Source organism: Medicago sativa, chromosome 2 (genome assembly GCF_051527215.1).
Source record: "Medicago sativa cultivar Bolivia chromosome 2, Bolivia_mono, whole genome shotgun sequence".
In the NCBI taxonomy this organism is placed as follows: domain Eukaryota; kingdom Viridiplantae; phylum Streptophyta; class Magnoliopsida; order Fabales; family Fabaceae; genus Medicago; species Medicago sativa.
The window spans coordinates 80,357,411-80,385,191 of record NC_140750.1 but is presented as its reverse complement, the minus strand read 5'-3'; the positions used below and the strand labels follow the sequence as shown (position 1 = coordinate 80,385,191).

At 34.2% G+C, this 27,781-nt stretch overlaps 5 protein-coding genes and 1 long non-coding RNA gene across 11 annotated transcripts; 2 read left to right on the top strand and 4 right to left on the bottom strand.

Moving 5' to 3' along the window:
• Nucleotides 1-3,271: 3,271 nt before the first annotated feature.
• On the bottom strand, nt 3,272-5,966 carry LOC146951302 (golgin family A protein). 2 transcript variants are annotated; one of them, XM_085747263.1, is made up of 2 exons: nt 5,798-5,966; nt 3,272-4,226 (listed from the first exon to the last, which is right to left on the bottom strand). In XM_085747263.1, exon 2 carries the CDS (start codon nt 4,170-4,172, stop codon nt 3,375-3,377), a length of 798 nt encoding a protein of 265 aa, XP_085603389.1. In that variant the 5' UTR covers nt 4,173-4,226; nt 5,798-5,966; the 3' UTR covers nt 3,272-3,374. The 2 variants fall into 2 exon arrangements, with proteins under 2 accessions (XP_085603389.1, XP_085603388.1); XM_085747262.1 differs by having other exon boundaries at nt 3,272-4,202.
• Nucleotides 5,967-6,577: 611 nt separating this feature from the next.
• Nucleotides 6,578-14,631, top strand: LOC146951301 (DUF3754 family protein, putative (DUF3754)). Of its 4 annotated transcripts, none has more exons than XR_015027866.1 (14): nt 6,578-7,043; nt 7,399-7,716; nt 8,014-8,193; nt 8,593-8,728; nt 10,133-10,473; nt 11,395-11,524; nt 11,859-11,984; nt 12,113-12,157; nt 12,503-12,582; nt 13,034-13,130; nt 13,275-13,484; nt 13,893-13,946; nt 14,085-14,150; nt 14,264-14,631. XR_015027866.1 is itself a non-coding variant. In XM_085747259.1 (14 exons), the coding sequence occupies exons 1-14, from the start codon at nt 6,619-6,621 to the stop codon at nt 14,414-14,416; spliced, it is 2,241 nt and encodes a 746-aa protein (XP_085603385.1). In that variant the 5' UTR covers nt 6,578-6,618; the 3' UTR covers nt 14,417-14,631. The 4 variants fall into 4 exon arrangements, 1 of the variants encoding a protein (XP_085603385.1); XR_015027867.1 differs by having other exon boundaries at nt 12,091-12,157; nt 13,275-13,364; XR_015027868.1 differs by having other exon boundaries at nt 12,091-12,157.
• Nucleotides 14,262-16,855, bottom strand: LOC146951300 (protein JINGUBANG-like). 2 transcript variants are annotated; one of them, XM_085747260.1, is made up of 2 exons: nt 15,934-16,855; nt 14,262-15,613 (listed from the first exon to the last, which is right to left on the bottom strand). In XM_085747260.1, exons 1-2 carry the CDS (start codon nt 16,483-16,485, stop codon nt 14,852-14,854), a joined length of 1,314 nt encoding a protein of 437 aa, XP_085603386.1. In that variant the 5' UTR covers nt 16,486-16,855; the 3' UTR covers nt 14,262-14,851. The 2 variants fall into 2 exon arrangements, with proteins under 2 accessions (XP_085603386.1, XP_085603387.1); XM_085747261.1 differs by having other exon boundaries at nt 14,736-15,610; nt 15,934-16,787.
• Nucleotides 16,856-17,487: 632 nt separating this feature from the next.
• Nucleotides 17,488-20,407, bottom strand: LOC146951298 (ALA-interacting subunit 1-like). Its single transcript, XM_085747258.1, has 8 exons — nt 20,096-20,407; nt 19,773-19,831; nt 19,470-19,544; nt 19,262-19,378; nt 19,102-19,172; nt 18,475-18,775; nt 17,882-18,171; nt 17,488-17,599 (listed from the first exon to the last, which is right to left on the bottom strand). The coding sequence occupies exons 1-8, from the start codon at nt 20,166-20,168 to the stop codon at nt 17,542-17,544; spliced, it is 1,044 nt and encodes a 347-aa protein (XP_085603384.1). The 5' UTR covers nt 20,169-20,407; the 3' UTR covers nt 17,488-17,541.
• LOC146951299 (uncharacterized) lies at nt 17,810-19,098 on the top strand. Its single transcript, XR_015027865.1, has 2 exons — nt 17,810-17,949; nt 18,632-19,098. It is a non-coding gene; the product is annotated as an uncharacterized LOC146951299 (long non-coding RNA).
• Nucleotides 20,408-21,032: 625 nt separating the features above from the next.
• On the bottom strand, nt 21,033-26,565 carry TRZ4 (tRNAse Z4). The gene is made up of 11 exons (XM_085747257.1): nt 26,240-26,565; nt 26,047-26,136; nt 25,487-25,531; nt 25,270-25,324; nt 25,041-25,084; nt 24,525-24,956; nt 24,084-24,349; nt 23,838-23,985; nt 23,671-23,721; nt 22,028-23,086; nt 21,033-21,654 (listed from the first exon to the last, which is right to left on the bottom strand). The coding sequence occupies exons 1-11, from the start codon at nt 26,555-26,557 to the stop codon at nt 21,337-21,339; spliced, it is 2,826 nt and encodes a 941-aa protein (XP_085603383.1). The 5' UTR covers nt 26,558-26,565; the 3' UTR covers nt 21,033-21,336.
• Nucleotides 26,566-27,781: the final 1,216 nt, after the last annotated feature.

The window sequence follows — 27,781 nt, the reverse complement described above, 5'->3', positions numbered from 1 at the left end:
AGAATAGAGAATAGAGTAGGGATGGCAATACGGGTCAGCGTGCCCCATTTAGGCCCAACCAGCTATTAGCTGTGGGGCGGGGTGGGCCAACTTAAGGGGGCGGGCCTAAAGGCGGACTAGCGGGCTGCCAGGCTAGCCCGTCTATTTTTTAAAATATTTTGTTGTCAATTGTTATTAGCAAATACACTGCTATTATAAAAACAATAAATTCAATATAAAGACTATAACATTAAACAAATCTTAAAATAAATCCACCATACATTGAACAATGTCCCGTAAACTAAAATCAGTTCAATTTTACCCATTTTAAGGATATTTAATAGAAACTTTTGTTTTTAGAAATTAAGACAAGAAAGAAACTAATATAACATATCATGGCTTAAAAAAGAAGAAAGGAAGAAATTAGCAGATCAAGGCAAACATTAAGTTCACTCAACACAAACAACAACTAAGATAAATGAGCAACAAAGCTTACCTTAAACCCAAGTGAATTAGAGCAAATCAGACCTAGACCGAGAGTGTAAATTAAAAATTCGGACACTAATAGTAAAAACAGAGAGTTTAATAAGGTCGTGGGTCAGCCCGCCCCACCCCGCTATGACCCGCTTTTTTAGCGGGCTTAATAGGGGCGGACCAACTAAAGAGATAGACTCAAAATCTGACCCCAACCCGCCTAAAATGACGGGTTAAACGGGCCCAACGGGCCGTTGGGCCGGGCCCGTTTTGCCATGCCTAGAATAGAGTATAATCAACTTATATTTAACTTATATAACATTATAAGACACGTGCTACTATTATCAAATTTAGTTATAAAAAACCGGTTATCATATTAACTAATTTAAGAGTTTAAGGACAAAATTCAAATAACCCCGGTTTGTAATTATACTATCATTTGTAACTAAAAAAACCTCAATACTTGGTTTGTCACTCTTACACAACTATTCTAATGTCTCATTTTCATACGTCACTTTAAGAAAAATCTTCCAATGTCGCATTTTGTCAAGTTGTTGAGAAAGCAAGCAAAGCTTATCCTCAAAGCCAAATTACATCATTGTTAGGGCATTGCTAACAAGTTTCTTTGAGACACTCTTTAAAATCCTAATAGCAATTATTCTTTCAAAAAATCAACTATTACAATTTCTAATGCATTGAATACACGACTTTTCATAAAAACTTACCATTTAAAGTGTTTAAAGAGTACATCGAAGATAATCGTTAGCATTTCCCTTATTAAACTAATATTAGTGTCTCAATTATTTCAATACTATAACCTTAAATTATAAATTAAAAGATATGGTATATCACATCTAAATCTAATCAAATAAAAATATATTTTCGCTCGCACAACACATGAGTCAAAATAAATTAACAACAAACAAATAACATCAATCATACATTAAATTTTGCAATATTGTGATGCAAATGATATAAATGTGTTTTCCTAAAGTTGAAGAATATGAAATTAAAAACACCAAAAAGGGATTAATAAAACCTTATATATCTATGACAATTGATCCAAACACAAACATCTTTTCTATTCAAACTAATCAAACTAAGAAGAAGCTTCCACCCAAGAGGCAACAATCTCCAAAATCAACAGGTGAGGGAAGAGAGAAAATTGAAAATGCTTCTTTGATCTTTACTAGTGCTTTTCTTCTCCTATAAAAGAGAAAATCTTGTCTTAAAGTGTAACTAAACGTCCCATCCCACATCCGACGAATACAACATAAAAGTGGAGCTATAAATAAAGAACCATGAGATTCTCTTACATAAATGTTTAATTAATATTGCATTGTAAATCCAACGGTGATGTGGTATGTTTTATACATACTTGTATAAAATATATCTCTCATCAACCGTTGGCTTTTCAGTTTGACTATTAATTAATTTTTTTCCACATCCATGCCACTCATATTGGTAGCATAAATGGGCCCCACTCAATATATTATATTACCTCACACTTCTCAATTATTTAAACCACTCTACTACAATTTCTAAATATTCATACCACTCATCCAAAACTCTAAAATGGGTCCCACTCATTCATAATATCCTCCAATAGTTGAAATGGTAATTTCTTTTTTAATTATTTTATTTCAAAAAGCTTTTGAAAAAAGCTTAACAATGAATCAATGATGAATGCCACCGTTTGCAAACTTGGGAGCATAGTGAAAGAAAGCCACCATATGTTATGCCAAATATCCATGACCTTCTGACAAAAAATGCTACACGTATACAATGCCACTGCCGATATTTATGCTCTTAGTTCCTCTAAATATATAATTTTTCAGTGATAATATTTTCATTACTACATGTTAATTAGATATATATCGAAATATAGAAATTATTTACAAATATGCAAATTAATATTTAAATAACTAACATGTATGATTTCTCGATAAAAAAGTATTTTAGCAAAATAATATATTATTTTCATTTATCTTAGATGAGAAATCAATAGTAACATGTTACTTTTAATTTTACTTATAAAGATAATATAAATATTTCTAGAATAACAATCTAATTAATTACTTCATCTTAACTTTTAACTTAAAATACAATGCATCAATCTTATTAATATTATAGTTTCACTACTTTTCAATTTATTACTCTAATATTTGCAACATAAATATTTTTTGTCACTTTATGTATTTTTCCTACACATGATTGCTTTTTTTTTTTTATCAATTAAAGATTATATTTTATTTTAGTTAATTGCTTAATTTAGCCACGAGATAAAAATAAAAATTATATTGATATATTTTTCAATTTAATTATTTTAATTTATTTTACTAACCGAATGAAGTCGGACGAACTATCATGTGCGAACCACGGGTCACTACCCTAGTTTACATTAATTATATAAGCTTACGTGCCCCTTCATATAATTCATATTCTATCATTACAATAACAATCAAGCCTTATCAACTAAGTTAGTTTATATTCTCTCATTATCAATATAATTTTCGTTTTACTTTTTTATCCCCTTCTCTCTTACTTTACTCGTGTAACTAACTAACTAACTCGTATAACTACCTTATATTGCATCATGGAAACTTAATTTTGTCATGGAGTTGGAGCTTGCAAATCCAATTCCAAGGTTGAGTTGAATTTGCCTCCTCTTTACTTTTTCGCCAAGGTTCTTCAATTTCTCTACATTTCAAAATTTTGTTTCCAAATTCATTCATCATTTTTGTGTCTGAATGTAGTTTTGTACTATTCATCTTGACAGGAATGTTATTGAATTCTTTAAATCGCTAGTACCAAGACAGAGAAAAAAAAGAGATATATATTGGAAAAATTGAAAATTGGAATTACATTACATGATAGAAAAGAACAAAGAAAGGCATGGCATGACATGTTTAAAGTTGAGTTTAGCTTAGGATGCTGCCATGGTTGATGGCCTTACGGAGAAGAGCCTGACGTCCGGGGAATGGATTGGCAATGGCTATATTAATGTTATCATCTTCAACTTCTTCAATATCAACCACATTGTTGTCCTTCTGTTGGTGCGCTTCATTTGTCGTCCTCGATCTCATTTTCTGTCTCGCTCTTCTCTCCATCCTCTTAGTCCTACTACTACTGTTACTACCGTTGCTACCAATGATACTAGTAGCAGGTGGGTGGTTAGGTTGGGTGTTGGTATTGGTGTCACTGTCGCTGAAATTGACAAGTCTCGGAATTCTCCCTCCCTTAGAAGTGCCGAGAAGGTCGAAATCAACTTTGCTCCAACCAACTTTGTCAAGGTTATCCCAACCAAATCTCTTGCTTATCTCCTGCAGCTCAGAATCTGCCGCTCCAATGGATCTAGCAGCAGCAGAAGAAATGTTGTTGCCATTTAACACATTAAGAGCAAACTCCCACTCAATGCGGTCTTTGTAGATTGGGTCTAGAAGGACTTGATCTGCAAGAATTGCCCACTCCTCAAACTCGCGTGCTCTTAAGTTTTTTGAAACCCACTTGAGGTAGCTCGACGGAAGGCTTCCCAACATCTTCCCCTTGTATTTTCCAAAATCTATTACTCTGTCTCGGGCCAGTTTAATTTCTCTTTCTGAATTGTGTCTCAACGATGTTACTGTCACTCCCACATAACGCTGCTTTTGATTTGTTATACAACAAGTGTCCCGAAACATAAAGTAAACATGATGCTGCTGCTGCAATAACAGATGCATGAGATGAAGATGATATGAACGCCTTTGCAACTGCAAGCAAACAAAACAAAGAGACTAGAGTTGGATGGGTCAACTCTCAATTCATTCAAATAAATAAATAAAGGTAGGATTTTCAATCTTTGGAGAATCTAAGGCACTAACATATTCATAAAAGGAAATTTTGAAAATATATGAATTTATCTGTTTGGATACATGAGATGACAATAGAATGAGCAGAATTGAATGAAGTGGAACAGAATGAAATAGATTAGAGATTTCATTCCAATATTTGAGTATTTTTTAAATATATCCAAACAAGGAGGCATCATATCACTTCATTCTATCTCATTCCAGCAATCCAACATAGGCTAGTTGTCTACATAATCTCTTGAGTGCAATAATTAGATTCTCCAATAAATAAATCATGTTTGATTTGGATAATTTTGAAAATCATTAAAGAGTGACGTAGTGTAACAAGTCGATTTGGTTCGGTTTTCAACCGAAAAATGGTTCACATTGATGGAAATTTTGTGCAGGTTCCGAAGCAAACTAACCCAATGAAATACATGTTGTTGGTGATTGATTTAGCTTAGAAGTATTAAAAATTAGAGTGAAGATCCATTTTGATCCCTCACAAATTTTTTACGGTCCAATTCAGTTTTGGCAAAAACAAAATCCAAATTAGTCAGGCATAACCAGCTTATGATACGAGGGTTGTCCCTACTTATAAACATTTGCTCATATCATGCCATTTCTAATGTGTGACTCTTAACACACTCCTTCACGCTAAGCACTATTAGACTTAATGCGTGAATATAAATGGTGGGTGGGCTAGTTTAGCCTCTTAAAAAAAAATGGTGTGTGGTCCAATAGCGAAAATCTAATAGTAGTTGTTTCAACGAATTTTAGAATCTCTAATAATACCAAATTAAAATTTGACAAAACTGGTTTGAAAAGTTAAGACTGCCTTCACTTATGAACATTGTCCGTGCTATATTTTACTTCGAAAGTAGGACTCTAACCACTGTTGACAAATTAGTCTATAATAATTGATTATAATAGAATAATTAATGTCCCTAGTATGAAAATGTTAAGACTAATGTTCTGTTTGTTGAAAAAATGGCAGGTAACTTATAGTGGATGACTTATAATAAGCTCGTTTATAGCCGATAGCGGATAAACTAACAATTAAATTTGTAGTGTTTAATAAAATTAGATGTTGAACTAACTAGTTAATTATAAATACAAAATGACATGAAAGATGTGCATTTAATTAATATTTATTTATTTTTTTTCAATTAAATTTACAGGGATAAAATTGAAATAAGTAATGATAAGCTATAAACTACTTGAATCAGGTTATCACAAACCACTAGTATAAGCTAAGCTCGTAAAAATAAGTTATATCATCTTATAAGCTAGTTAAGTTTTATTTTTGTGACAGATTGCCTTATGCCGCTAAAAAATTGTGAAGGACCGACTCTTGACTCTAAAAAGCAGTAAAAAAAAAATGCAGAAATAATTGGAAGCTTTGCATATGAATATGATGATGTCTGCGTAGCGTAAATTTGACACATTGGTAGTTTCTTTGTCTCACAAATGTATAAGTATATATGTTTAGATGTTAACAATAGAATAGAGTCTACCTCTGTGAGGAAGGATAAAACCGTTTTTGGCTTCGACGGCGACACTTGAGTGGCGGAGAAGAAGGAGGAGTGGCCTTGGCAACTCTGCACCACCAACAACCTGAACAGTGGAACGACTGGGCGGAGAAGGAGATGACGCTGTGACTGTGAGTGTGTGGAGTGGATTGTGCGATAATGTGAGGCTGTGAAACCAAATTAAAAGATTGGGTTTGGGCATATACGATACGAATACATACTTTGCCACATTGAAAATTAAAGTGACTCCGAACGCTCCTTAAGCATACCAAAATAAGTAATTATTCTTTAAAAAAAAGTAAAATATTTCGATTTTCAATGCATTGATTACACACATTTTTATAAATAAATACTTGCTATTTATAGCCCTTAAAGAGTGCCCGGGGCACTCGTTTACATTTCCCACAAAATAAAAAGTAACAAAGTGATATATGTTACTAAAGTTGGTTCAGTTGATAAGAAGTTGATACTAAATCACAAGGATGCAAGTTCAACTCACAATGTCGGCATAAGAACGTTTTTAATGGATGATCAAAGTCTCTTTGAGCTTGAGATTTGTTATCATCTAGATGAGCCTCTAAAACCTGACTTGTCTAAACTTTGTTTATTCTAAAAAAAATTAACTAGTAGGGTGAGTGAGTTCTCAATTAATTGGAACTCGTCACCCGAACCAATAATGATCGGTTTGGTTCGGTTTTGATATAATCCGATAAATAATAATGGATATTTTACTGATTGATTACTACATTCATACACGTACCTTGCACATTTGAGTCTCTCATTCATTCTCAATTTCTCATATCCAAATGTCATCATACTCATATTATTACCATCCTTTCCCCACCAGCAAAGCTCTTCCAATTTGGCAGCCACTGTCACAGCAGCAGCACTCTTTCCCATACTACGGCCGCCACCGGCGGCGGCAGCAGTTGCTCTCTTGTCCACTTCTCAGACAACACAGGCTTCCTTGTTCACGGCTCCAGGAAGTAGTATCTGTTGCCTCAGACTCAGAGTCACAAGAACTAGAAGAACATGAGAGGCAGAGTGAAAACCCCAACAACAACAACAAGAAAAACTCCAACGATGATGATGATGAAGAAGAGGTGGGAATTTCTAAAATACAAGTGCCTAGACAGAAACACATCCCTGTTTCCAAGTCCCAACTTCTAGATGCAATCCTCTCTAACATGCTTCATCAAGATACTGCTCATCACTTTCGCCTTCTCACCTCGTAAGTACTATCAATTTTATATATTCATTTCAAACAACAAACACTTTATTCAACATTAATTAGTACTAATATGTTGAGTATGGCTCATAAGACTAGAATAGGGCAAAGGGCTGAGCGAGTGAGACGGTGTGGTTCAGGGGTATTGTTGTAATCTAGACCGTAGTCTTGTATATATGGTTTGTAACACTGTAAAAATACAGAACTACAGCTGCTCTATAGTTGCAGATGTAGGTACACTGGACCGAATTGCATAAACAAATGATTGTGTTCATTGTCTTGTGATTTATCATTTCTTTGATTCTTCTATTACAAGTTGTTGTTCTAACACTAGATTACTCTATTATATAATCTACAGATGTTTGGACTCTATACTTCATGCTGAACACAAGACCATCTTAGAAGAAATGCGTTCGGATTATCACCTCACCAATGCAGTCCAAACTCAAAAGGATGAGGACCCTCTTGTACCAGAGACACAGGTTGTGGCTAATGGAAACAATTCAATCTATGCCAATGACGACATCCTTCAAACCGGGAATGGAAATGGGAAGGTCTATCAGGATATACAGCTTCAACCGCAAAAGTCTATGCTCTCTGAGTATGCTCTCAGCCTTGGGAGTCTTCTGCGTTCTCTTGACATAACTCCCAACAACGATTCTGATACGGGGTCCAGGTTTCTGCTCCTTTCCAATTAACATGCTTTTTTGAATTCAATTGTTGCTCTCAACTTTATAGATTAAAAAAGAATTACTGTGATTGATTGAAGTTCTAGTCGGTATAAGTTGGAAACGAATTTAAATTATATCACAAAGACCCGAGGAGAGGTGAAGGTAATTTCTCTAACATATAAGGGTGGCGAGTGTTAGTTTGAAAAATAGAGGAGAACCAGTCTATTCAACCATGTTCTTTTCATCTTTCCATTTCTTTGTAATGCTCTGATCAATTATTTTTTTCCCAAAATTATTGGCAGAGTTACCATCGCTACTCGTTTCCAAAGGGCTTTCATGCAACTTCTTTCTAATGCACAATTCGAAGAACTATCAGCTCGGGATCTAATGTTAACAACTGCATTGAATACAGACTATCTCCTTACCTTGCCAATATATGTTGATTGGGAGAAAGCATACGAGTCTAATGCCATTATATTTAGGTAAGGTAATTTCATATACATTTTTTCTGCATGTTTGTTCTTTAATACTAACTTTCAAATCAAATTTAAAAAATTAATCTTTTTAGCTTTGAAAAGGCTCAATCAAATGAAGTATTTGTATGGCACACTAGGTTTTTTGAACGGTATAGTTTCACTGTCAAAGCTTCAAATGAGTAGATAGATATATGGTATATGATAGAGCATTATGGCGTCGTTTGATCCATGTAGCCGACCCCACTTGGTGGGATAAGACTTAATTATTGACCCAATATTTGTTCTAACTGGCTAGTTAAGCATCTGGTTTAGGTAACCTTCTAGATGAACTGAGAAGCAGAATATATAACTTAGCACATTTCTTCTTTTTATCTGAGAGTTATGTATTATCTTTTTCTATTGTAGGCGGGGCTATGCAACTGAGAATCAGAATGGCCTATTAATTGTTGAAAAACTGGATTACTTACAGTCCAGGCTTCTGCAAACAATCTTCTTTGTTATATCAAAACCACTAGCAAAACTTGGCTCCAAAATAAGCGAGGTTACTTTTTTTGTGGTGGTTTTGTCATTTAACTTTCTTGATATCTGAGTAGAGGCATAGAATCATCCCATTATTCAGGCATGTCGAAGAAAGTTCTTTACACACATTGTCATGCACAAATATACTCTCAAATATCATATGGATATTTCGTAAGATGCATCAATATTTCTTAAATGCTTCCACCGTCTTGACTATTCTATAGATATTCAAATGATTAGTACATGCCAAGGAAATTCGGTGTTAATTGTCAAATGTAAAAGCTATAACCATTTTCAAGGGCAAGAAAGTTATAACAAGGAAATTCAGTGTTAATTGTCAAATGTAAAAACTATAAGAATGCAAGATGCTGTCAAATATCATATGAATATTTCGTCAGATGCATCAAAATTTCTTAAATGCTGATATTGTCATTATATTTATTCATTCAATGGAATCAATTAATTTAGGTAGATAATCTTTGATATTCTACTATTAGAAAATGACACAGGAAAGTTTTAACTAGATTAGAGTCTATTTGAATACACATTATACGCTGACATGTAGGAGGATATGTAGGATCTTATAACAAGTTAGATCACCTATGCTTTGCCAAGCAGACTTACCACACTGGAAATACTTTTATCCTTGTACCAGTATATAGTTAGTCACAGTATTATAAAATCAAAATTTGTAGTCAGATCGAATAATTGAGATTATGGAAAAGCATGCTGTGTGAAGAAACAGATTTCTTTTTCCTATATTCTTTAATACATGTTTCTCATATATTATTTGACTATTTCGATGTTCAAAATTTATATCACAAATTTTATTGGGATAGGATTTAGGAAATCTGGAAATATATTTATAATTAGGCAACATTATTAGCCAAAGCATAGGTTTGTGTGCCAGGACATTTTGTGTGGGTGCATGGGTTCGATCCCATGACCACCCTTTCCCCCTCCCCAGTGTCTGTGTGTTGGCCACTAGGCTTTGATGAATTCACTCTTAAATTGGAAAATATGTGCATCAGGATTTGTTTAGTTACAATTCTCTTTGATTATGTGCATAATTTATATTATACATTCCTCCATCAATTACTTTCATTCTTCATATTTGATAGGGCAACTCTATGTTTTCTTGATAAAAGTTATTACATTTTCTAAGGATAACAGTTACCTGTTTTCTTTATGACAAATGGTCTTTTGATATGGCTTATCTCTAAATTATGTTTAATCAACTTATCTGAGCTGTCCATCTATCTACTAGGGTATATCATACTCTAGTTTGGTACTGTCAACTTTAGAAATTATGCATTTTTTAAAATAAAAAAAAAACAAAAAAAAAACAAAAAATTAGAAGCTATACATGATATCATGATTATGTCTAACTTGTGTAAAAAGTATCTTACTAATTTTAACAACTTAGGTATCAGGTATAATCAGTCAGAAACATGAAGTGCGCAATTGGACAGAAAGATTGAAGCTTTGGCTAAAGAAACTGTCAGTATTTCAAAAGTCACTGATCTATACTGACAATGACAATGATTTGGACGAGCAAATAGATGAAAACCAAGTACCAAATGCAGAACTCCCTATTTGGCTGGCAGCTCAGAGGGCAGTAGCTCGATATGAAGGGATTTTGTCACCTGTCGGTCCCCGTGAAAGGCTCTTGAGGAGATTGCTTTCTTGGATTGGACTTATTCCCCCTACACCAGAAACACCTTTTCAGGTTGAAAATGATGGTGACTCTCCTGAACCTTATCTAAGGTTTGCTCCACAAACAGCTCTTTTATTACCGTCTGAACTCTGCTAGAAGCTCCTATTATTTGAAAATAAAGGAACTAATGTTTGCTTTCCATCATTCCAAGAAATCAGATTTGAACCGATATTTCTGATTTCAGCAACAGTGACATGGAAAAACTAAGCAATGCAGTGTAGGCATATATAATGTATATATAAATGAATACCAAAATTATATCTATATAGCATTTCCATGTCACATACTTTTGGGTTCTTACAAAATATTTATGCTCATCCAACATATGTAAAGAATGTCTTGACAGTATCAAACAGATTCAAATATTCAAACTAAATATAGTCTTGAAATCACTATTCAGAAGTATCAGAGTGTTGTGTGAGGGTTAAGTTTATATATGATCCATCTTGGAGACAGACATGGCTCCTTTTTTGAAGGTTTAGTGCTTCATAGCTTGCAGATACACTCAAACAATATTATAATATAATTAGCTTTAAGCTCTATTAACATTAAAAGCTCATTCCATTATTGTTGAAGCATATCTTTTTGCTCATTGAAAGTGAAAGCACACTGGTATGGGAGGTGAATAGATGGCTACATGGAGGATCAAACCTCCTACAACACCATTATCACACGACAATATTATAGACTAGGGCCAGTGCTAGTTGAGCTATCTGCTGTTTGACATTATATATGCAATAATTCCCACTTGTTATAATTTATTCTTAATGTTTTGGTCTGTTGGAAATAAAGATTTTGAATCATGTATAATAATGAAGCCTTGAAATTGAAATATGTTGGATGCACAGGGAGTGATCAAATATATCCAAATTAGAAATATGTGTTGATTTCATGTTTACATTGCTAGCATAGTGTAGTTTGCTTGAAGCATCACCGTTTGACATGACCAATCATTGGTATTCTTCATCCAGGCCTACTTTTTTGTCAAGGATATCACTTAGTGATACATGGAGACCTGCAACAAGGAAATACTGCAGAAATGATCCTTGGAAAATGTTAAAAACATCCTTTTCCATACTTTTCTCACGATCAGTCCTGCAGGTATTACCCATAATCTACAATTTCTTGTAGGGTTACACAAATATGTATTTAGGTGTACCATTCTGACGGCATGTCTTATGTTTGTGACCTTCATTTCTGCATGGGATTCCCTTCCAAAAGGGGGAAGATAGCTTATAATCTTTTATTACGTATAAAAATATGGAACTCTCCTAAATTTACTAATAATGATTTAGAGAGGTTTCCAATTTTTCAGGCAAGGATTGAGTAAGTTCATAGTTGCAATAGTTGACAGAGTTCTTTACTGGCAATATTTTTTTGAGGACTGATAATTATGCTGGAATATTGATCCAAATTTTATATGTTTGCAAAATAGGAACCAGCCTTTGAAGAATTAATTCTACTATATACGAAGGAAGTTGAAATAAATGGTAAAGATAAAGCTGAGGTTCCATCATTGCAATTAAAGATCTATGAGAAAATTCCTTTTCCAGATTTACCGGTAATTATTTTGTTACTACAGGGTCTGTCATATGTCAGATAAGAAGACTCTTCTTGGTGTTGTTCCTGTTGTAACTTTGGATGTTTATATGTTTAAAATTCTTCAGATGGTATTCAATTTATTTGCAGGTAGTTTTTCCTCACAAAAAGCTATCATTCCGCATCATAGACACGGTAAGAAATCTTCTAGAACTCGCGCTTCTTGTTTTTGAGTTTTAAACTCTTTTTAAAGTTGTCTGCTATGTCTGTAAGTGTAAATCATGATATAGTTTTAGCTTTTTATCCTCTCTGCTCCTAAATTTTACCAGAAAAGCAAACTTTTTTTTATCAGAACCTGGCCCAGTTTTACAAGCCAATACATTATACATGTCTGTTTAATCCAGATATATAAGTATGCATTCTTTCCCGTAATAATTTAATAAGAATGTAGTGATGAAATAACATTAGAATATTGGTTGTAAATGTACCTTTACTTACCCTATTTGTTTAGTGTTGTAATTTTTAACTGCAAACTTACAGGTGCGCTTGGATGTTGCCACAATTTTGGGACTCCTGGCATATTTTATAAACTACAAATTTCAAAATCTCTCAGATTCCCCGTAAGTATATCTTAATTTCATATGATATTGATGATATTCCTAAACGTTGTTTCTGCATCTAAATGATATTTACTAATTTTAATTACGGTTCTAATTTCGTCTCTAGGCTTGATTATCTCTGATGCTAGAAAGGAATTTCCTTTGTTTTTTTTTTCTTTCACAATGCGGGTAGCTACCTTAATCGTGTACTTTTTTCCTTCCTTTTCAAACATTTTTTTTTCAGAATAATACTATCAACAAGGGGGGATAATGATGCAAACCATATAATAGGAATATATTTGGTTAATATATGATACCTTAGTAATAGGGTTTTATTTTGTTTTGAACCTTATTCTATGCACACATTTTTTTGATTGACTAGAAGGAAACACCTCGTTTCGACCTCCACCAATAATTTTCTTGCTTAGAAGTTACATTTGTTTACAATATTTTACTTTCATTTTTATTTCAGGTCAGCTATATTACTTGATGTAGTTGCCATAAGTGCCCTAATAATATTTGGGAGTCGTGTGGTTCTAGGTTACAAACAGACGTGGGATCGGTATCAGGTAGATTAACATGATAATTTCTTTTAGATGCTATTAATATTTGAAACTGTTGTTATACCAAAAGAATATAGTTCTACCTTCCACGTTCTATGGAAATAAAACTATCTGAGATTCTGAATTGTCAAAAATATTATTATATTGCAGCTATTAGTGAACAAGACGCTTTATGAAAAGACGTTAGCAAGTGGCTTTGGCTCGGTGCATTTTCTTTTAGATGCTTCTGAACAGCAGCAAGTGAGAAACTTCCGCTCCTTATGCTTTCTGTGCATCTATATTTCCAGTTTCCATCTATAATTCTTCTGTTCAAGGGGATGGGGGCAACCAATGCTGTCGAATCAATCAGTTAAATAAATGGTGCTTCATTTTTTTTCTTCATTAAGTTATTCAAACACACAAACATTTGTTAATGGATCTTGGCCATATCATATCTTGCTTTCTAAAATTTATTATCGTATTAGTATCATATTTTATCCATAGTGTAGTATATGATGTGCTTCATATACAGTATACTAGTAAAAGTCATCCGGTTTTAGTAAATATCAACAACTATGAACTGGTTTCTTGTGGTTTACGTTAAGAAATCAAATGTCTGAATCTGAACAAAAAGTCCCAGTCACAATAGTGGACAAGGCCATGCAGAATATTTAATTTGTAAAATGAATCCAGGTCTGATCTTGAAGAAATATAGGTTCTTAACTCATATTTATTACTATGCATTTTGACCGGTGTTAACTTCTTTCTCCTAAAACTTTACATGTGCAGTACAAGGAAGCTATTTTGGCTTATGCAGTCCTGCTCAAAGCAGATAAGGGCCAGGTTTGTTAATTTTCCTCCCAACCGTCTTATGCTATCTGAAGTTCTGCAATGCATTTTCATGTAGTTGTTTTGTTAGGAATAATTGTTTGCAAATCCTCTTGATGATACATAAATCATGTGTGACACTTCTTGCTTCAGGTCACTTCTCGCCGAAGTGTAGGAGAGGACTGTGAGAGATTCATGTATGAAGCGTTTAAAGTAAAGGTAATGTATTGACAGGGTTCTGCCCTCTGAAGTTTATACTTTATTCTTTTTCGTGGTAGTGCTGATTATAATCATTGCATAATTTGCATTCTTATAACATTTGAAATTTCCAGGTTGAAATGCCAATTGACAATGCACTCAAAACATTATTACGGCTGAGCCTAGCAACTGAAACTTGTATTGATGGAAGGCATGGGTTGCTGGCTATACCTTGTCCTGAAGCCTATGAGGCCCTTAAAGAACGGTGGAATAGTTTGCTTTGTTAAAATGTAAAACATGCACATTTCATTAGGTACTGTAGAACAACCTTTACGATTTACCCAATAAAGGCACTATACGGTACATAATCCCATCACTGCATCCGGTAATTGTTCTGTATATAGACGAGTCTAAGCACTATCCATACTACACCTTGTGTTGATGTATAGAACAAAGTACAGACCTTTATCAAATATATGAAGCTTGATTAACAGGCTCAGAATTCGTTGCAGTTGCATCAGTTAAAATTAGTTTTAGATTAGCTATGATCAGTTATGCATGTTTTTCTACTAATTAATTCAGTTGAATTCCCTTTGCTGGAGCACGTACTTAAACATATATTGGTGTATCATTTTCTTCAACTAATTTGAATGATTCTCTCTTCACTTTTATATGCTTCCCTCTGAATAGTAACATTTTCTCATTGGTTACATAAGTGAGTATTATTGTTGAAATCCCTTGTACAATTCAAAATACTTGTTCCCAACTTGGGACAAACACTGATTATTATCAGGGGCATTCTTTGTATGAGTGACACGCCAAAGCTTCAAGACACCATCAAGGCTTCCAGTACACACAGTACAAGAATCTTCATTATCATCTTCCTGAACCAAACATCCTCCTAAAAAAGCTGTTACGCACCTAATTGGTCCTCTATGACCAGCCAAAACAGCTAAACAAACATGTTGTCCATCACGTTCTCTACTCCAAACCCTGCTAGTTGAATCAGCTGAACCACTAACTACATATTTAGCAACACTAGCTAAGCACAATACTGCATGTGTGTGTCCTTGAATTGATCCACTATATTGCAATTGTCCTGCAAACCAACCCTTTAACCAATAGTGTATGTAACCATCAGTGCATCCACCATATAAAATTCCTCCATCATTATTGGTTAGTGTTAAGGCTTTCACAGGTGAATATTTGGCATGAAGTGTTACTGTGAGAGAATGAGGTTGATCATGGCTACAAAAATTTCGACGCCAAACTTTGATTGTGGCATCGTCGGAGGCCGTGTAGAGAACGCCATCGTCGGATACAATCATGTCATTTATTGGATCAGGGTGTGCTTTGATTGTCTCTATACATTTGAGGTCTGAGATTCTCCATACTTTTACCGTTTTGTCAAGAGATGCAGTGTATATAATGTCCTCTGCTGTGTTAATTGCCATTGATGTTATTAGTCTCTTATGCTTCATCTGCTGAGTGATGCCAGCAACCAAACAAAACAATCATGTTATAATGGACCAAAAATGTTATTATATGCAAGTAAAACCAGTAAATAACTATTAGGTAATGATGATTTACATTTTATAAATATATGGTTAGGCGAGTCTAAGAACGTGTATACATGTTAAGAATAGAATTCATAAACACTGTCATGTTGTAATGATTTTTTAAACTATCAATCAATCCTATACGTTAGATCATTAATAATGTTTGATTTCAATCATAACTATTTCTAAAATCACACATATGGTTGGTTGTGATTTATTGATGGCAATTAAGGTACTAGACTTACTGTCTTGTCTTTCCCTGCGATATAGCTTCGAACATAGCCAAGTGTCTTAGGAATAGTAGCAGATCGAACATGTTTCAACACCTTGTTATCCCAGATTATTGTCCACACTCTAATCTTGCCATCACCATAAGCTGCATAAACAGTGTCATTGGAAACCTCAATAGCCACAACTTTTGAAGCTTTAGTCTTCAACTGTCCACATTCAGTGAACTCAGGTAGTTTCCAACACCTTACAATATTGGAATCAGAGCCTGTGTAGAGTAAACCACTCGATGATAATGCTATGGACGTGATTTGTCCGTCGTTTCTCAAGACAGAAGAGGCACAGTGGTAAGTTGTTTGTAGGGACTCAGAATCAGAGAACTTAGTGGGAAAATAGTGATGTTGAGGAGATGAAACTGGAGAGTTTTGAAGACTGCGTGAGAAAGTTGGACATGAGAGTTTTGAGAAAGGTGTTTCTTTTGTAGAACGGCTTCTAAAGATGTTACTGTTGTTGTTGTGAACTGTGGTTGATGATGTAAAAGCAAAATCAGGTGAGTTGGGAGAGTCCATTGATATTTCTTAGTAAGTTGTATTTCTCTTCAAAAGAAAGATCATTTCATGATCAATGGTTTGATGTGTAGTAAGTATTATTGGTTAATGTTATGATATTATGAGTTGTGGGTTATGAATATGAAGTTTGGTGTAATTAATTAATGAGGTTATGAAATATATTGGTGGTAGATGTTTGCTTTAACTTTGTTTATTGCAATAGCTGAATTGTATTAAAGAAATAAGTTGCATATACAGTATATTGGTTGTATGTTTACATTTACAACTGCTCTCTGAGCCAGTGTTTATGATTATGGGAACACACACAAAAAAAAAAAAATATAACTCTTTTTCATGTTTTTTATTTAGCTTCTCTACACTTCTCACAACTAGTTTGGGGTTATGAGTGAAAAATCTTTTTCTATATGAGAAAGGCCAAACACTCACCATATATTTGAAAGGTTATGTTTAGAGAAAAATATAATATCAAATGAATAAATGGAATCATTTGAGGGAAATATGAATTTCTTTTGAATTAACTGATGAGGACTGATTGATTATTTTTCTAAAATTATTACATCATGGTAAGTGAAGTTGATCTTAACCGTTTCCTGACTTATCTGGTGGCATTAATTGTAAGTCCATTAATGATGCTCCTTCAAGTTTCAATCATAAAAGCAGCTCACCAAATGGTCTGAAATTTGACATACCAATTTCCATATGTATTTAGTGTCTCTTTGGTTTGTGTTATGATTTTGTTTCTAGTGTCACCAAATGTGCTTTAACCTCTTTCAATCAATCTAACAAAAAAAAAAAAAAAAGATAGATGTGACCCCAATCCACAATTTGTCCCATCTAACCCATAAAAAAAAATGTTCTAATGGACCGGATCGCCGATTTTTTTGTAAATATCTTTCCCATAGGATATTGGTATTTTTTCAGATCAAAACTTGTAATATATTTGCATAAAGGATTGACAAACATTTATATACACTCATGTTCCACGTTGGTCACACAAAGAACTAATGACAAAAGAAGACAGTGAATTGTAAACAAAAAAAATTGAGTTACAAGACATCATTTTAAGATCCCTGGATTTCTGTTCCATGATAAGTAGGATGGATCCCCGAGAGGTCTGCAAAAAGAGCAATATAGTAATGTTAGCTCACATTTGCTACTTACAAATAACCAAAAATGTTTCAGCTTTTCTTTACTATGTAGCCATATTAATTTCCTAACATAAATTTTATCAGAACTTGTCAATTTCAACCAATAGAAAAGAGCGTATTCAAATGCTAGTGTTACAGAATGTGTCGCTAGCATTTCACATCTCATAATGTAAAATCATGATCTTAACTCATAAAAAATAAATGTAGAACCATAAAGTAGTATAGAAAAAGCAAAATATTTCCTTTACCTTGGCTTGATCACATACAGAAGAATGAATCCTATAGCACAGAACAAGGATAGTCCACCAACAACAAGGTATGCAATCCCCAAGAATCTATTTTTCCCACCAATCCAAGTTGTAGTTGATAGAACCAACTTCTTCCTACCTTGAAACTCGTATGTGTTGTAATTGTTCTGAATTAGTATTTCTATCTCATCATTAACTTCAAGATCAGACTCTATCTTCCCATACAGTTTTCTGAAAGTTGGTAATGCTGCTGTTCTCATCCAAACAATCAGATCCTCTTGTTCACTCAACTGATGCATGCAACAATACATAGATTGCTTATTTCTCAAGTAAAAGGTTATATTTTATCACATGAAAAAAAAAACAAAGTAATTTGTGAAGTCATATATTGTGACCGTTTGAAAGAGCTTATGGAAATAGTTATACTGTTATAGACATGTCTATAAGTTGTATTCAGCTTATTTTCATAAGCTCTTCATAATAACTTACGAAAACAGTTTTATTTTATACTTTAGCGTAGAAATAACTTATACGTAAGTACTTATAGGATAAGTGTTTATATAATTAAACTGTTTATCCAAATAGGGACTTACAGGTATGCTTTCATTGAGTTTTGCACCTCCAATCAAACCTCCACTCTGAAAATTTTTAGGATAAACTTCACGACCAAATTTAGAATTTTTGTCACTTCCCCATGCTATGTTCTTTTTGTTGACAGTTAAATCCTTGTTGTCCATTGAAAATTTGTAGGTGTCATTGAACATACTCCATGCAATGAGGCCACAAGGAACAATTGGCTCCTTTCCTTCTGTTTTGTCTACTGGATCACAGTGGTCTGTTTGCCCTTCAGCTGACTTTCTCCACAACTGCTTATCATTTCTACTCTTAACATATCTGCAAGAGTTAATCATCCAAAATCATATTAAAGGCATCATTAAAAATAATAAGCATCAAATGTATGCATTTGTACATATGCATATGCCTCAAGTAAATTTGTTTTTGTTTCATTGAAAATCGTGCTGTGTGGTCAAATAGCAGCGTTCTAGCGCAACTGAATAGTGAAATTTGAACAAATCATTGTTGTTTTGCAATACACTATTTAGTACAAAATATTGTGAAATAGTGACTATAGCGCATGCTAGAGCACTGTTGCGTAGCAGAATTTGAACAAACTAATATTTTCCGTGATCCGTAATTGATAACACTGAAAATGTGCATACCGGCGATGATTTTGATAGTAATTATCAAGCTGGTAGTAGATAAAAACAGGAGCTTGCATTTTTTGCTCAACCTGTAAAGTTTGCAACTAATTATTATTTCCATTTAGGTATGAAAATGAAAAATGATACTCTTGTGAAACAGAGAAGTGAATGTACTAACAATCCATTTGTGGGTGCAAGTCTTGTTAGTGGTATCACTTTTAATATATGCAACTGCATCTTTAGCATCAGAGGGAGAAAGACACGTTTCATCATATCTGAATTCAGCTTCCACCACCTGCATTAGTATTTCTTTACCATTATAAATAAAATTCAGTTGAATTCAGTAGCAAAACTTCATTTCATTCTATACATTGTTATGTTCTTACCTTCCCTGATGAAAACAATGATGCAAGACCAATAGGGATAAAGATGATTCCAATTGCAGTAAATGTGGCAATCACCTGATAAAATTAAAGACATAAAATCATTGATTAAATTTTTGCATATATTAAGAAACTGTAAGAAATGGAAGTGCATGCTTAAATTAACGGTAAGTATAGTAGAATTTTGTGCCACCGTGATTTAGACAAAAATTATATTTTGGAACTTCAACAAAATCACGGGATATTGTCAAACTCGCCGTGGTTTCAAACATGCACTAATTAAACGAGTTATGTTGCATATTATACCCATCCAGGTGTTAGAATTGGTTTCCATGCAGGTAGTTCTTGCTGCGAGAATCTTGAATCTACAAATTAAAATAAAACAAATAACTATGAGCAATAATAATATAACACAACTTTATACATATGAAACAGCCTCAAGCCCTAAATTTTCCAAGATTTTAATACAGGCTCCGTAAATCACAAGGAACAAATGGTTTGTGTTTTTTTTTTTTTTTTTTGGAATAATGAATCATTGTTTCAAGTTACATCATAGGAAGAAAAAGAAGGAAAAAAAACAAGACATATGATATATATGTAACAAATTGTTAGTGCAAATTAAGACATACATTTAGGTTTCTTTGAAGTTTTCTTTGAATTGGGAGGAGATTGTCCATCTTTTGATGAAGTCATATCCATCATGGTTGCGATCTTTCACTTTGTAATTGATATTGTTAATACGAAATGATGAAAGGATAATTAAGTTACATTAACATGATGGAGAATAACTGTAATGGAATGGTTAAGGATTGAAGAGTGTGTGTACGTAAGTAATGCAGTTTGTTTGTTTTATCAAACGTTGGAGAACCGCACAATTTCATTGTTCAATATTGGACCATTTCATTTCCCCACCGCAACTATCGCTCATCCTTTTACTATTATATATGAAAAAGAAAATAAACAGTAACCTTACATGCATCCTTACCCAAGGTCACAATGCAATGTGCTATCAATTACTGAAATTTCCTCAACGTTGTTTTCATTTTCATGAAAAAGTATAAGTTTATAACTATTTTTTAAAAAATTTGGCACATGATATATCAATCAATAAACAGAGAAAAATGATCTTTCATGCGTGTTAATCTTTCGGTTCCTAAGGAAAGGGGGTCTTGATGATTATTCCACTTGAACTCAAGTTCTCCTGATTAACACTTGAGTTCAATTGTTTGGTTGAAGAAAAATAATGTTTTGATTCACATTAGTTTTTATCCTTAAAATATTAATGAAATTAATGGATGACCTTTATTTTGTTTGAGAGGAAAATTAATGGATGTGCTTAAAAACTAAAACAAATTGAATGAAATATACTTATAACCAAAGTTAACCACCATCGTAATCCTCCATACTATAAGGGCCAACTAAAGTTACAAAATGACAACTCAATCCTAACCTCAATTTAATTCATCCAGGCAAACATAACACCTTTTAACATTGTGATGTTAAGTTAAAAAATAAAAAAATAACTAAATTGACCGTCATTCTTCAATTTAAGAGACTAAACTGACATTTCTTAAATCTAAATGAATAAATTGCTCGGCACTTGTAATTTCAATCATTAGAGTACCTAAACCCTAAATAGTACCTAAAAAACTCAATATAATGGTATCTTCTTCACTTTAACAACCAAAACTATTTTGATAAACTAATCAATAATTGAACGGACTAAACTAATACCCCAAAAAAAAAATTACAACCCAAGTGTTAGGGTAGCTGCAAGGGCAATCAATGATAAATGCTAGTAAAATAATGCACAACCCAACATAGTGATATAATCAGATTATGCAAAACAAGAATAAATTGTTATGTTTAGTCAAGAAGCTGAAGTGGCAACATCTACTACATCATCTGACTCATCAACCGTCATCTCGTTTCTGAAAAGCAATTTCAGATATGGAAGAACTTTGGGAAGCATCGGCAAATCTGCTATGTTGATACTCATCAAGTCAAATGCAATACATGTTTTATCCATGTGTTCTTTGTTGATTACAGGAATTTTTGGATATCTTTGGCTGAAGTGAGTAAGTATGATACGATATACATTAGCAGCCTCTCCCGTTTCTATGGCTTCATTGGTGGTGCTGTGGTTTTTTGCTATAGCCTCCTCTACCATACCCTCCTCAAAAGTTGCCTGCGTCAATTAGCAATTCATAAGTTACCAAGATTTACAACTATTTTTACATATCTTATGACATAAGTACATGTGCAGTATTTCAGAGATATTCTGTAACAACTTATAACATATTTACAAGCTGTTTTGCCTTATGTAATAAGCATCCATAATAACTCAGGAAAACAACTTAAAATAAACACTCATGTTTATCTGTGATAATAGATATAACATGGACATAAGCACTCATACAATAAGAGCTTATTTAAAATGTTTATGCAAACACATCCATGTTGAAGAAAAAACACTAGCATGGACGAAATATATATTGTTGGGCTTAAAACATTCACCGCAGAAGGAATTGAAGCAAAAAGATTTAAAATAGAAGACTTGCCTCGTGTATAAGAACTGTTGCATCTCGAGATGCTTTTATTAGCTCTGGGCAGGGTCTTGTGTCACCAGAATATACAATCTTCCAACCAGGTATCACTTTTCCAACACTACTAATCCTCTTTTCTGCTTCTAGAACAACACCATATGACTGTGGGCAATGTACAACGGGAAAACTAATCAAGGTATTGAGACCGGCTTCCTGGATTACCCCCTTCAATTTCCGTAGGAGGGGATAAATTGTGTCTTTGTCAATAGGACTGCCTGGTCTTTTCCAAAGGCTTTGCATAGGAGACCCTCTAGCAAATAAAGTTGAATCAACTTTTGATGCATTTATTTCTGCATTACTATTGCTCAGATCCAGAGAATTAACTGTTTCTTGCAAGTCATTCTCAAAATCAGCCAATGACGCTTCAAAGGTGTGCTTGCAGTCAAGAAATAACATATCTAAATCTTCCAGTCTATGGTATGCATCTAAATATCTCTTTAGCTTCCTTGGTCCTACAACAAGCACCGGTTCATGAGGAACCCCCTTCAGCAAATCACGTCGCAGAGCGAGAATCCTTGCCAACCCAGTGTGGTGATCGGCATGAATATGTGAAATCCAAATGCAGCTTAAAGATCTCACAACATCATCGGCACCACTTACACCATATCTTCTTTTGAGCTGTCCTAAGGTTCCTTCACCACAATCCAAGAGCAAACCCCCTTTTGAGAAAAGATTTATATATATTGAGGTCACGTTTCGATACTTGGATGGCTGGGATGAACCAGTTCCAAGAAGCACTATCTCCAAGTCATCTCTCCTTATATTTTCCAAGCAAGCAGGAGTAATACCATCTTCAGACAGCCATGGCTCCTCAATCACCTTCCTGTGATCAGCCAAAGGAATTGAATCTTCCTTCGCCTGAATGGAATCTTCCCAGAGCTGACTGACATGCTGAGCTGCTTCCACAACCTCTGGAATCTCTGACAGCAACTCATCAATAATTTCTGAGGAAGACGCTTTAGGTGGAATACAAGATCTATCCAACCCAAGATTAACATAGGGGCGCAAAGTAAACTGTATAGCAGCATAGAGCAATATATTTATCAATTTATCAACTTTGCAAAAGCAATAGACAAAGAACGGACAAGTGAAATTAATAGTCCTAAGGTAAAAACTCTCCCAAAAAAAGTAATGTAAGAAAATTAATAGAAGCTCTAGTGGGAAAAGTGGATCAGATGGGAGATAATTTGATTGCAAAAATAGAGGAAAACCAGAGAAAAGAAAGTGCACTAAATGTATTTACAGCAAATTTGGGGACTTAATTTGCTTGAATTATTTTTTATTTTTTCATCATACAAGGTTCATGAGAAAACCACAGTCCAAGGATTCAACAAGAATACTGTTCTTAAGTTCTATAGAGGTGCATCAAACCATTTAGAGTTCAAACACATTTGCAAATGTCAGATCACTATAAATATTTTTAATTTGAAAATCACATGGTTGTTACTTAAGCTTCTGTCGCAGCATTAAGTATAATAAAGCTTTTAGCTCTTAACACTTAAAAATAATAATCACTTCTTTTTCAAAGGGATCGTCATCAACAGTCGTAAAAACTTTATTTTGACATCTTACAAAACAAATAAGTTAACCAGGCATACCTTGAGAAGATTTTCAGCGTAAATGACATTAGAAGGTGCTGAAAAAGAATCCTGCAAAAAGAATCAAATCAAACACTTTGCTTAGACACATCTCACATGTATGATGTATGTCTTAATTACCAGTGTACATGAAAACAAATTTCTGTTTTTAGCTCATAGTAACAAACCTCGCTTGAAGCAAGAGAGCCAGGTTTTGAGCAATTCTGATTTGGAAGAGACCAAAATCCTGGAGCTGGAAAGAATCGAGGACACAAGTAATTAAGCCGTGTTGCAATTCTTGCACTGGCTTTCAAAATAGGAACCTCTATATTTTTCCTGCAAACAGCAAGAGCACCCAGAAGTAATTATCAATAAAAACTAGGAAAACCAGAAGAAGAAAAAAAAATGACTCTCCAGAAAGACTAAGACCTTACTTTTCATGTCCGGCCATGATATGTTGTGCAGAACTAAATGTCTTCATCCAATTTTGGTAATTTGAACAACAAACAACAGATTCGGGAGTTAAGTGAATTACGCACGAAACACTTTTACCAGCCTTTGGCAGGTTTCCCGCTTGATCGCCATAAGTATCTAGTGATTTTGCAGACAATAATGCTTCCAAGTGAGATTCTGTTGGGCAATCTACAACTAGTACAACAGGACCAGGAATAGAAGGATCCATAACATCACTTGGGTGAACCTATGGTGTTAGGAAAACAAATACAATAAGTTGTATGGAATCTCAACATCAAACTAAAATTAAACTAAATCACGCATAATTGAGGGAAATCTATTTGTCACACTATTCAACTTCTTTTGTAAATTTCCTTACATCCTGGTTTGGGTATAGAATGTGTTAAAGTTTTGAGGCTTACCATAACATTCTTCTGGCGATCAGATTCCACTGAATTTCCAAGTTGCAGTTCGCGATACTTTGGTCCAGGTCTTAGACCAAGTGCCTTAGCTTTCTCCGGATCAAATTTTCCCATAATCTCAGGCAGTTCACAAACATATACTACAGACATATCACCGGGCTTAGCAGCTAGCTTTTTGCCATTGAGGGAATCAGCGATGTCTGTGCTATGATCTGTCCTTTGTGAAGGGCTCTGACAGGGTTGAAGGATAATGGCTGATATTTTGACCACCTCATCATCAACAAGAACAATGGGGTCACTTTGGCACTGCACAGTGGACTCGGTGCCGAAGGTGGGTCCAAAACTTTTGGTGTGAACCATGGCGGCATTGGGAATAAAAGATCTCATGGCATCTACTAAATACTTAAGATCTGAAGGGCCCCATATGTTGACCTGCAAATTAAAAGAAGTTAGCATGTATATAATAAATATATTTGACAGAGCTGGAAGATTATACAAAGTTAGTCTACTACTTACCGACATCCCCTCGTCTCCCATACCAGCCAGAGTAAGCAGTAAACCTGTGAGTTGATGAACGGTTGTGAGTATTTTGAAAGCTACTCTCAATGTATTGTTACTCTAAATATCAAATTTAAGTATTCCATAAAGTAGAAATACAATTTAAATACCAAATTATGGTATGTTAATATAGTATGAACAATGACTATAACAACAAGATTACTAATAACAATAATCCAACACGGACCTGGGAGCCCACCGGCAGTTTCAGAACAGACACGAGAAAGAAATATGTGATCTATCTGAAGAAATCAAAGATGAAAATTAGTAAGAGTGACAATACATTGATAATAGCAAGAGTGTGAAACTAAAAACTGTTGCAAACTATCATCTCTGGTGACTCAATAATCAGTAAAACTCACACCACAACAAAAAAGTGTTAAAGCTCGAGATACATGATATACCTTTGACAACTTAATCCCATGTTCAGTGCAAAATCTTTGTAGTCCCTGAATTGAAATAAGATACAAGGTTAATAAATCTTGTAAGTGAAGTCATATATTAAAGTCATGTTTTGATAAACAGCTTAATCAAATGTTTAGAGCATAAGCACTGATCATACAATCACTTAAGTATAAACTATTTCTAAAACAAAAGCTAAGATAAAAGTCAATTTTTTTCGTATAATCTATAACCAGTTTTCATAAGCTATCCCGAGAAGCTTGTGGAAATTGACAGATTATAGACATGTCATAAACTCTGCAGTGCCGACACTTCAAATCGAAGGTGTGACTGTGTCCGGTGTCGGACACATGTGATTGCATTCAATTATGTTATTTTCTCAAACTATTATCTATGTCGTGTGTCTGGTGTCCGTGTCAGTGCTTAATAGGTCGTAAATTGTTTTGATGAGCTCTCTCAGACAATCTCACAAGTCTTTGTGCCGGTAAATAAGTCAATCCTAACAGGGTGCTCAGTTCTTTATGATATAACATATAAAGATTCATAGACGCAATAAACTTACCTCCCCAGCATTAAAGATAAATCTTTGTTTATCAAAGAAAAGCATAACAGCAGGTGATGTATCTTGAGTATCCATTCCAGTACCCAAAACCTAAAATCAAAATCAAAATCAAAATCAAAACCAATAAATAAATAAAGCAAAAATTTTGAAAAATTCTATAGCAAAAAGAGAAAAAATAGAAGCAACCCATTACCTGAACATAAGAAATAGTGTTAATGGGATTAAGTTTTCGAACTTTGAGTTGAAGATTTTTCTTGGGTAAACCGGATTTTTCAGAACCCTCTGCCCTTCTTTTGTTGAAACCAACGGAGCTATTCTCTTCAACTTCCATTGGGGTGGTGCAGGTGGTGCTTCTGCTGCGGAGATGAAGAGGAGGAGCGTTAACGTTACCGCGGCGAGAAGAAGAAGAAGAAGAGGAGGAGGAAACAAGGCTCGAGAGGAATCGGAAGTGGGTTGTGGGTTTATAAGAAGGGAGGAAAAGAAAGTTGCGAAAGTTTAAAATTTGGGCCATAATGCCCTTTTTTTATCTATCAAGGTTTTAGGTTTTTAAGTCATCTACACACACAATCTCATATTCTATCTTCTTCTTTTTTTCTTTTTGTACAAGTTTCCTATTCTATTTTATTTACTTAAATAAATTGGACAAACAAAATTTAAATATTAACACACTTTAGGAAAACCTTGAAAAAGAAATTCTCGCAAAATCACTGGAAGAGTGTGCGACAGAGGAACAACATATACAACATTCAAATATAAATCTAATTCCAACCTATGTTTAGCAAGGGCATTGACTATTTAGTTGACTTCTCGGAAGATATTGACTTCTCGGAAGATATGCACCCACTTGATAGAATCCACCCATAACACGACTAAACTCAATAATCTGGAGGACAAAACGACGATACTCACTAGCGGAACAAACTTCATTTTGAATCATAGTAATAGATGTGAGTATATCACTCTCAACAATGACATTCTGGAAGCCATGATTCTTAGGCAAAATTAAATTATGATAATTACCCCAAAGCTCAACATGCACAATAGAGCAGCATCCTATTTTTCGAGCATATGTAGTATCATGGTTGCAGATAATTCAACCCACTTGGGTTGGTCTGGTGGTGTTGGCTTTGAGCCTTTGAGTGTGCTTTGCTCCTCCTCAAAGTCTTAGGTTCAATTTTCTCCGGTGTTAATTTTGGTGGGTTAGTTTAGCTTCTTCAAAAAGAATAGTCTTCCATAAGCACCTACTCCATTTGACATAGTTATAACACCATCACAATTCAACTTTACCTAATCCACTAGATATGTGAGGTATATTCGATATGTGTTATGGAGACACAAGGTCAGTGTGTTTGAAGTCTACAATAAGTTATGATCTCTTCCACCAAAAGCTTAATACGAGACTCTAAGGTCCGGTGAGACCAGGGAAGATGGTTGATTTCAAAATCATTTTTGCTTTGCCAAATGACGTCAATGTTAACTGCAGAGGTGATTGTCCATTCTTGAATGAAAGAGACTTTTCAAATAAAACTATTCATCATCAATAGTTGAATATCTCCAGTTTGATATGTTAAGTGTTAACGTCAAATAAAATTGTTTTAATAATAAATTGAATTTAATCGATTTGAGTTGGCTTATGGGTGTTGGTTTAGTATCTTTTGGGTGTGCTCCTTTCAAGCTCTCAAGTTCGATTCCCCCTTAGGTCAGTATCAATAGGTTAAGTCCATACAACACTATA